Source organism: Puma concolor, chromosome E4 (assembly GCF_028749965.1).
Source record: "Puma concolor isolate L17-30 chromosome E4, mPumCon1.1.hap2, whole genome shotgun sequence".
Lineage (NCBI taxonomy): Eukaryota > Metazoa > Chordata > Mammalia > Carnivora > Felidae > Puma > Puma concolor.
Window position 1 is genome coordinate 34315025 of NC_141683.1, and position 11115 is coordinate 34326139.

General features: G+C 37.7%; 1 protein-coding gene across 7 annotated transcripts in view; it reads right to left on the reverse strand.

The window, feature by feature from the left end:
* The window catches only part of YOD1 (YOD1 deubiquitinase), a 30948-nt gene that overhangs the window by 18728 nt on the left and 1105 nt on the right, over positions 1-11115 (reverse strand). The window contains exon 2 of one of the 7 annotated variants that reach the window (XM_025920964.2): positions 4354-10315. The exons of the other annotated variants lie outside the window; for them this stretch is intronic. Within the exon in view, the coding sequence (XP_025776749.1) occupies positions 9612-10315 (704 nt within the window). The 3' untranslated portion in view covers positions 4354-9611. Of the gene's footprint in view, positions 1-4353; positions 10316-11115 lie in introns of those variants that run through there. 7 annotated transcript variants of the gene reach the window in all.

An 11115-nucleotide genomic window follows, 5' to 3' on the forward strand; every position in this document is an offset into this window, starting at 1 on the left:
GTAAGTGCTCAACAAATACTATTATAATTATTACCATCATCACTTAAATAGGTCACTGCAGTAGCCTGTTTCTAACTGGTCCTCCACTTCCATTCTTGGCCCTTTCAACCCATTCTCCGAAGAGCAGTTAAAATAACTTGGAGAAACATAAATCTGATGTTTTCCTTAATAGACTTTCATGTCCTATTAAAGTTATACATTGATTTCATTCATTCATATGTTCATTCATTCAAATATATATTGAATGTCTACTATGTGTCCAATACTTTGCTAGGTGCTGAGACTACAATGGTAATAGGGAGAATTGGTCTCTGCCCTTGGACAAACTACTTGGGGACACTCATAAAATAAACAAGCAAATAATATGTGGCAAGTAGGTATTCAGGTAAGTGCTTAATATAGCTCATAGATGATGCAAATCTGGATCCTTGCTTGCTTCTAAAGTCTTCATCTCAAGTCCCCCCCCCCCCCTTTTTTTTTCCTGTTTATCACGCTATGGCCAGACTGGCCTGGAAGAGGTTTCCTTTCCTCCTGCAATATAGGGTTTGCAAATGCTATACCCTCGCTTGGAATGCTCTTCTTACTCTGCAAATGACTAACCCCTATTCATGCTTCAGGTTTCAAATAGTCACTTTTGCCAAAAGACTTTCCCAGATTCACCACTTTGAGTTAGAATTTCCCTGCCCTGTTATTCCCTTCATAGCACCTGTATTTCTATTTCTTTATAGCGCTGTTTGTGGACCCCTCCACCCCCACCCAAATAAACCCAGCACCTAGGGCAGTTCCTGAAACTTAGCATTCAAAAATACTTATTGAATGAATGACTATCCTTGTTAAATCCTAAGGTATTTGACAGCATACTTTGTAAGAAATAGAAGCTCAGTAAAAGCTTGTTAAAATAAACTGCTGAACAATTAATCGCAGATAAATTACGACTTTGGCTGCTTCTAGCCAAATCCAAGATCATTTTCTCAGTCTTCGTTGTTATAGATTAAGAGTAAGAAAAATAAGGCGAGATGCTAAAGGGTGGATCCAATGGGAAGGGTCATTTTGGCAGAAGGTTAACATAATTCAGTCTGTACCTTAGTTGTTTTGGCTTAAAAACTTCATTAATTTTACTCCATAATATTCAAGCTCTAAAAGAAGTAATTCAAGACCGTAAAATTCCAAAGAGAAAGACTTATCAATTGCCAGTGTGAAAGTCATAGTAGAAAGAAGCTTGGAATTCTAATAGGTGTGATGTTCCATCCACAATTAGGATGAATAATTTTCTGAAATATCCCACATAATAGACTCTAAAAAATTATTCTCATTCCATAAGGGACACATGTTCCACTTAATTCAATATGAATACCCAACAGAGCTGAAATGAACTGTGCTAGAAATATTCATGGTTACTTGAAAAAGTATTTTCCATCTGGAATTTTAAAAATAAACGCGGACAAATTTTTTACTATCTTCCCACCATTGATGACGGAAAAAATATATTATTAAATCATTTGCTTCTTACCTCATATTTCCAAGATTATTCCCACCCGACCCCCGCTTTTTTTTAGATATAAATTTTATAGTAGCTGTTTCTTGATTATCATGTGAAAGATGTTGCTGGGGACTTCTATATCTGGTAACGTCGGACTAGGTAATTCAAACAACCCCTCCTTGCTGAAGCAGTGGGGAGCTAAACATACAATGAAGACTTTGAAGAAAGAATCGCCAGGCCTGGGTCAAGATGAGGAAAGAGGTCAGGTGTAGTACAGCCAACATTTGGGACTTTTCCTCTGGAGACATCTCTCTATCCCAGAATGGGTGGCTGAGATACGAAGGGGTGCTTCTGACAGCTTCACACAAGCGAAGAATCAGCAATTGGGAGTCCAGGATCCACCAATGGATGGGGACCTAGTGTACTTAGTATACCGCCCTTGCCTGCTGTGGGTGGGGAACTCCGAGCTGCACCGCAGGAGTGAGCATAAACTCTTTCAACACTAGCTGTGTTGGATGTACTGTTGTGATTCTATGAGCCAATTAAGGGGTTATTGGGAAAAATGTTGTCCGTATTTTGTATTTAACTTCAGCATTGACTTTCGGCTGAGGAAGCTTCAAACTTCAAACTCCTAGCTTTCAACCTACTGCAGTTATTCAATTGCAGGATTTTAGAACATGGCCAAGTCATTGTGACACCTGCTCTGATATCTTAAGATTCACTAATGAAGCCCTTCAATTGAATAAATGCCCTCAAGTAAGATCAGAAAACCCCTGTTGGTGGACAGAAGGAAATCTTAGGACACAAAGGCAGAGAAGCAGTTGAGAGAGGCAGTCACTAAAGCAGAGAAAGGACTATTCATTCAGAACTTGTTCCTCATGAATTCTTGACTTAGTATTATTATTTTCTTTTAACTCACATAGGGAAATCCTAAGTTTAATGAGCCTAAGGAACTATGTTATGATGCCTTGGCACTTGATCCCATCAGATAAATATCCTCAAAATCTACAAACACAATAGAGACAAAGGCAATCCAAGTTCGAACAAATTTTTTAAATAGAAAAAATATTTGAGGTGCTTGCTTTTATATTCTTGAACCTCTCGTTTTAGGCTTAGAGATATAAGAAGCATGGCATATACCACTGCCAAATATGTCAGTCCTGCTTTGCAGGCTCTGCTGTTATTACTAAGTAAGAGTACAAGCCACACTCCTTTCTAAACACTAATGGGAGGGGTAATGAGGAAACAACAACAAAAAATGGATTTTCCTCTAGGGAAGAAGTTCTTTTTGTAAGTATCGTTTCATGTAATTAGCACTTGAAACAAAATTTCCAAGATGTCAGGGACCTAATGACTTGTAGCTCTATTTCTCACAAGGCAGGAGGCTAGATCACAGTACTTGAGCTTTCATGGTAAAGCATCCCTTTCTATTTGTGTTAGGTTTTTATGGTAAATTTTGCTTTGCAATATTCACTCCTTATTGGTCTGAGTTGTTTCGTCTAGAGCCTCAGGAATAAATCTACATCTTCCACATAATACTTCCCCGAATTTGAAGCTGTCACATCGCCCTGCGATCTCTCATCCAGGTAAGGATCTCCAGTTCCTTTTGTCAAACTTCAGTTGTTCCTTAGGTTTTCCATGTAAAACCCTCACCCAAACCCCCAGTGCAATGTGACTAAAGCATTTTACACGAACACTAGTGTTTCCTTTTTTTCTAGACCTTTTAACTATTAAAATGCAACTGTTTCTGCGGCCCAGTCACATTGCCCTGCTGGGATAGATTAGAGTTAAAATATTATTGCTATTTCTTCATCAGATCAACTACAAAACCAGTTTTTACCCATGCTGGACTCACATAATAGATTTAGAAGTTAGGGGCAGGGCTTCACATTTATGAATATCCAATCTTAGGGTTTTTTCAGTCTGTTGAAGAGTTTTGAATGGTCATTCGTTGGACTATCAGTCCCTTCTGGATTTATATTACCTGTAAATTTAGTAACTGTCTTTAAGTAGTGGATGAAAAGGGATTGCATGAAACCAAGGACAAAGGACTGACATCAGCCATCAGAGGTCTTCTGGAAGTTAATTAACTGTGGTTATACTTCTGGTTCTCAAACCGTATCATACATCAGAATCAGAACAGATTGTTGATCTTTTTGACAATTTGCATTTCTAACAAGTTACCAGATAATAAGAGAAACACACTTTAAGCAGTATTGCTTTATGGGTGCAGTTAATTATTCCACAAGCTGCCATCATAGTTTATGAGACTCTTTACAAACCTTTTAATGAGGTTTGTCCTGACTTATTCTTTGGATGTATCCTGATCTCCCACAAATTGATTAGATTATATTATGGTTCCATTTCCATAGTTTTTAAGCTTCAATGAGAAGGAACGGAGAAGTGGTTCAAGTCTAAACTCTGGTCCTAGAGCTCAGTTCAATTCTAATAACTCCAGTGTTGTTTGAAATAAGCTTAAATGTTGACATTGTCAACAATTAAATAAATTCTCCCACAGGGATGCTGCAGTGTAGATCTCAGTCTATGACAAGTGGAAAGGGAACATTTTAGCCTTCCCACAATTGCTCAGCAACAGACACTGAATTAACAACTTTCAGGAGCTGATTGCATACCAGAAAATTTGGGAAATCAAGGAAGGAAAATTTCAAACGCCCTCTGGTGTTAAGAAGAAACATTTTAGTTTCTCCGGTCAAAGTCATTAAGATTCCACCCACAGAGTGAGATTCAGCAGATGTTGGCACCCTCCTCAAAGCAGTGGACTATTACCAGCTTTTGGTAATAAACATGCAACTTGGGTGTCATGGCTGTCCACCGGCCCGCTGCACTCACCCCAAAATATGCTCAGACAACAATATTTTCAGTTCATTTATTCCTTCAAAACAAGTCACTTCATACAGCATTTAGATACTTAAAATCATGGACCTCATAAATAAAATCAATTCATCTTAATGACAATGGCAAAATCACATAAGAGTTGTACAAAATGAAATCAGACATCTCCCAGGTAGCAGCAGTGCATTAACTTAAAAAAAAAAAAAAAATGCTGGCAAACAGACAAAAGAACATTTTTAAGAAAACACTGTCCATCTTAATGAACAAAAATATGCCAAGAAACAAACTCTTCTGTTTGCCCTTTCCTGCTACTTTTTTCAAGTCATGTTCTAAGCTCTAAATTTGACAATCTTGTGGTTTCCTTCTTGCTTCAGGAATCTCCACCTCTACTCCATTAATACAGGAAATACAGGACTATTATCATTCTCTATCCCTTTTGACAAGCTATACATGTTGAGTCCGCATTTTCAGGTGAATACTTCTGTAATGGGGGAAAAATTACTCTTTGCTAAACAGCTTGTAAACAGCTTGAGTCATGAATGGCACCAAGGTGAAATGGAAAACTGCCAAGAATTAGGTGCCCTGGTCCTTTTCAGTAACTTATGGGCGACAACGAACTACAGATCCTATACCATGTATAAAGTCAGTCTCATGTAATCTTAGTAGAAATTCTAAACCTTTCTTAGGTTAGCCTGTTACCTACTACTTAACCAAATCGTATCTTCACATCCCTAAACTACTACATGTAGGATATTTTTAAAAAACAAGTATAAAAAGGCATCATAGCAAAATGCTCATATTCATGGTTTTATACATTAATGACAAACTTCTCAGTTATGGCCCTGCTACATTCTATGCCAAGAAATGGGTGAGGAGGGTTGGGATGACACAAAGGCATTGCTTGAAAATTTTTTCAAAAAGCATAATTCACAACTAAGGAAAGGATTCACTTGGGGATCTCTTCTGTGATAAGTGGTACTTTATCCCCCTTTCTTTTTAATCTAAAATAGCAATCTCTTTTAAATTCATATGGACCAAGACCTACCTAAATCAGCACCCCACAATTCAATATCAATGTAGTTTCTTCAAAGTCAAATATTCAAAGCACTGTAAACAAAATGCCAGTTAATTTTTGGAAAAGAAAAAAAAATAAAACCCATTCCCACAATCAGGCAACTTTTATAATCTTTCTAAGACGAATTACATGTGTTGAAATATTGTAACTCTTAATCTGGAAACATCTCTGGTTAATGAACCAGTTATTCAAATGAAGTGTTTCACTATAGACTTAAAAATGATACATTTAAGGCTAAAAAATCAGCTCCCGTAAAATAAGTTTGCTTAGCAACAAATGAAGAGTTTTAAGATTCTAATCTTTTCTAAGTTGGTATAGTCCTCTTTGTGCTACAAGGATAAATTTGAATACTGCACCGTACAATGAATGATAAAGAACAATCACATTATAGAAACAGGTAACTTTCTGAATGCTAGGCCACACAGCATGCTCCCAAGTGACGGACATCAAGTTGCACTGTTATCAAAACACCAGAATGCTGTACCACTGGATGGATACAGCATACACTGATGGCAATGTTAAGAGCTGACCGTTAGCAGCTCAAGAATTATATTTTAATGTCTTTAACAAGAACCCTGGAGAGGGCTAACATGTAAACTTTTACTTCCTATTTTTAAAGTGCTGCAAATAATAACAAGTGTGTCTCAACACATGAAAGAACATAAATCTTAACATATGAAAGTTTAGGAAGGCCACCTGATCCATAAAGAACAAAAATTACTCTCATTTTACATACTCCCCATTCTAATTAAAAAGAAAAGACAAAAAACTACGTTTAGTTATGGCAACTTGCAACATACATGTTTCAATTAATGCCTACGTAGGATAGAAAGAATATGCTGGATAAGTAAATTAGGCGTGGGCACTTAGGGGCATTTATAGAGAGACAATACATTAACGCATTCCTGATTATGCCTTTGCTGGGACTTGAGCGTGGAGTAATCAACTGGCATGATTAAATTAGTTTTGTCAAAAGGGTCACGCTGACCAGCAGCCAAACTTTCAAGGGTACCACTCGACTGTGCCCATTTTTCATTCCTGGGACATAAGAAATCAACTAGGAATGATTAACACAAGATGTGCCACCCTGATGTCTTTCTATGGCTATCCCATCCCCAAATCCCTAGGGGTATTCATTTTTATTTCTGAAATCACTCTATCCAGAAGTGCATCTTCATGCTCCCACACCGAATCTCTAAATCCAAAGAAGAATAAGGGAAAGAAGAATAAGAGAAAGGGGTGGGGGACAGGAAAGCACAGTCCTCATTCATTCAGCCACGAAGGTAAACTATCCTCATTTTAATTAAAAAGATATTCTTGAATGGCAGTCAAAAACTGAATAAAGAGGAAGAAGGGTTTTATTCCGCTCACGTGCAAATTGAAGAGAAAGTTTCTTTTGATCCTGTTGCAAGTACTAAAACCCATAGGTTTTCAAAATTCTGAAGATTAGAATTTATACACATTTATAAACTAATTTCAAGGGGCACCTGGGTGGCTCAGTTGGTTGAGTGTCCAACTTTGGCTCAGGTCATGATCTCCCGGTTCAAGAGTTCAAGCCCCACATCGGACACACGAATGTCAGCGTGGAGCCCGCTTTAGATCCTATCTCCCTCTCTCAAAAATAAATAAAACAGTAAAAAAACAACAACACCCAAAACTGATTTTAAGAGTTCAATAAGTGCAGTTAAAAAAAACAAACAAACAACAAAAAACCAAAAAAACAACTTTAAATTCTGTGAGGTTTACAAGCTTGAGTTTAGAATGAGCACAAGTTTGGGTTTTTACTCCTCCATAACTAAAACAAACTGTCCGCAAATAATGCATCATCTTGGATTTTCCATGATCAGAACATTCAAGTCCTAGTGCTGAATTTCAGCAACTGGTTAATTTATAACTCATTATTGACAGCAATTTGACAGAGTGATCAGTGTCCAGTGGTGAATGGACAACCTATGTAACAGGTAAAATAGAGTAAGATCCCCGGAATAAATACTTGACACTTGCTTTGTATAAGAGCATGAGCTTAAATATGCAAACAAAAACACTTAAAAATGAAGGGGTTTAATTTTATGAACTATCAGGTTCTATCTCTTTCTATTTGTTAAGTTAATCCAACATAGATAAGATAACACTCCATCTTAAAGTGACAGAATTTTATGCTGGGACACATATCAATACATGCCTGGGATATTATAAATTACTCAATAAATATTTATTGCATGAATAAGCCTGTCTAAAATCCCAGTAAGCAAATGTCAAATTTGGCTTCTGAAGTACCTAAGAAGGCAAGCTTTATGAATGGTGATGTGTAAAGCTCAACTTGATGGATGCTACCCAGTGGGTATTCTCGTAACTTCTAGTTTTAAACTTATTTTCTGGGGAAATGAGAGATACAAAAATCTTTAGACCAAGATGACAGCCAGGTGCAAAGAGATCTTCAAACATATTCATTTGTACGTCGTATGATTGCCAAACATTAAGTATCTCAAGCTCACAAGTGCTATTTTAAGGCTCAGTAAAATAGAAAATTCAACACTTAATTTAAGTTATACTGACCATAATTTACAATGCCTAAAGTAGTTATTCACAAAAAAGGTACTCAAGAAAGGTCACCTAATGATTTCAAGCATACTTTGTGAATTCTTCCTTAAAGGAACTTGTCCACTGAATTGTTTCCATGTTCCTAATTTTATATGGCCACCTCCACCAAGTGAAGTGCTAAAAGTAAATCTCAATTTTAAAACATTTGCCAAGAAGAGAAGCTGAAAGAGACAGAAGTGCTTTAAAATATTCCATTGGTATTCTAAGTGAGACACTTCATCAAAAATGAGACCAAGATAACAAAGCGTCACAACATTAAACCTCTTCACATTTTGTGAGATAATACATAACAAATTATAATTTAGCATCCCTGATCTTCAGAAGAATTAAGAAAAGAGGTAGGAAACTTTTATCTGGAAGATCTCATGGTGAAGCTAATTTTAGAGGGTGTGCCTCGCAGGTCAGCCCACCAAGCAAAAGAGTACACATCTAATATTAGGAAGCAGAATTCCGAGAAAAGCTGAATAAGGCAAGGATTTAAAAACGGTCATATTTTGGAAGTGAAACAAATTCATTCAACATTACTATCCCGCTACTTTAAAACTCTTCAAAAGTCAAAGTAAAAGATAGTAGATAAGCAAAGTGCTAATTTGCGGAAATGTGAAATTATTCAAAAGAGCATTAGTGGTCAGATAAGGCTCGCATGAAAGTAAGTACTGTGTAGGTAAGAAAAGATCTCACAAAAATCAAATCAAAGCATAGCATTATCCCTTTAGATGAAGACTGTTTAGGAGTTGGAGAAAAAGCTGAGGAGAGTGAATCCCTCCAGATAAATCATTAAAAAAAAAAAAAAAATCAAGCACTCAAAATACAAGAAACTTCAATTACAAATAAATACCCTGCTTAATTAAAAATTCTTATCCAATGTGACAAACATCAATAAATGAGTTGCATTAAAACACGAGGCCAACGGTCTTTTAAAGCTTTAGTAAGCTGCTCAGGCACCTGTTCCCTCATACATTCTCCTTTTATACACTAGAAATCCTAAATTGGGTACTACCAGTTCCTTAGGTAACATTCTCAAGGAACAGACTCATCCCTGTAAAAATTGCTTGTAATGTACTTATAACTGGTTAAGTACACATTTATAAAGTCTACCAAATTGCAATATAAAATCAGTTTTGACAACTCTGTGTATCTTCATTTGAGGAATCGATGCACAATTTAGAAAATTATTACTCCAGAGTTTTTAAAAGGACTCAATTATGGAGACACTGTGGTCGATGTCCAGTGGCCTCATGTGAGGCCTTCCGCATTACCCAACATACGCAGTTGTTTTCTTCTACAAGTTAAAGCTGCTGGGTGCTAGCTTATAATACTAGGACTCAATCTTCCAGTGAGTGTCAGTAAGTGGCAAGGACCACCTGGTCTGTCACCCCAGCAGAAAAAGGGCATGTATCACCACTGGAGACACACATCTGTAAACTTGCACACTCATTTTTAATCTTGACAAGGAATTTCAGGGTCTTAGTGGTTTTAAGTTAAAAAAGATGGTTCGAACACTGTGTTCCTTTGTTCTTTAGGGGTACGAATAGCTTATTGGAAAACCCAGAGCCTTCTGGATCTGTGAGGTAGTAGGCGGCAGTCCTCATCATGCATAGATCACACTTCTCCAAAGTTGGTATGGCCTGTCTCCTTGGCGTGGTCCCTTGCTTCTGCTTGTCCGACTAATCCCTTCTGACACACCATGCATCTCAGGGTGAAGCGGTTTACGTCAGTGAACTGTCTCTTTCTTCTAGCTTCGTCTGCTAATTCCAGTGCTTGTACAAGAACAATATCATCGTTAGAGGAGAAAATGGTCAGAGGCGGGGTGTCTGGGTCAGGGAAGACACGCTGAAGCGGGTCATAGTGGATGCCATCGTAAATAAGCAGGACCCTTTTGGTATATCCTGCATCTTCTCCAAAACGATCAATTCTTACTGTCTGTGTATCCACCACACAGATTTCGCACTGGTAAAATTTGGACAAAATTGATATCTCGATAGCTCCTCCCCAAGTGTCATCCCTTTTGATCCAGTCACAGTACTCTTGATTTGTTTTTCCCAGTATTGCCTCACTATAGAAGTCTGGATCACTTGCTACAATTTGTGCTATGAGGCGTCTCATCTCTGGGGCGCAAGCTGGATTCAAGACTCCTCCTTCTACAACATAGTATACACTGGTAAAGAGGCAAGAGTTGTCTGCCGGGACCACAGTTCTGCTAAGCACGGGCAAAGTTTCCCTGACATAACTAGGAGCACCATGTTTTGTAAATGCAGGTGAAGTTTTGGGCCTGGTTTGGTCTTCTTCAACGATCAGCATGTCGCCTGTTAAAAATAAAACAAAGCCAGAACTGCAGAGACATTATAGATGAAATCCGTTGTTCATAGCCAAGTTTGCAAATTACGAACAGGAAGAGTTAAAAAAAGAAAAAAAGATAAACTGGGTTACTGGGGAGAATACAGCTTTGCAAACAAGTGATCGGTAACACCTCTTGTTCCTCAGTCTTCATAAAGACGAAAACAGACCAAAGGGAAAAACATTTGAGGGGGCATTCCAATTAAGGAGCCCTGGTTATACACCTTTATACTTACATGAAAAGATACACTTCAACAACAAAATTTCCTTATGCTCCCGCTCTGCATTTTAAAAGCACTCGTCTTCCAAAAGGTGTTTACCCAAGACTAGGCCACTAGGGGGGTTCTTGTCCTCTGAAGCTTAACATTTTATCTACCCAGTTTAGTGTTTACAGGATCCTTGACACAACAGCTGAAAGCTTTTAATGGTCAATATTGCTGTTCAAGTTTTAATAGCGGACAGAAATAACTGCTGTTGTTTAGAATTTGAAAGGGCCTTCGGTGGATGTGTAAAAGCATACTCTCAAATGAGTACAACGAACTCTACGTGAAGGTGACTGCAAACACCAACCAGGAAAGCGAAAAAAAGTATTCTGCATCCTTCAGACCTGCTCTTTTTTTTTTTTAGAGAGATAGAGGAGAAAAAGCCATCAGGATAGAGAAAATAGGCCTTATTATTATTATTTTTTTGGATGTTTGTGGACTCAGAAAAAAACAAAATGAATGAGACGTTTTCGAGGCAGACCAGAAAGCACATTGAGGAAGGGGGG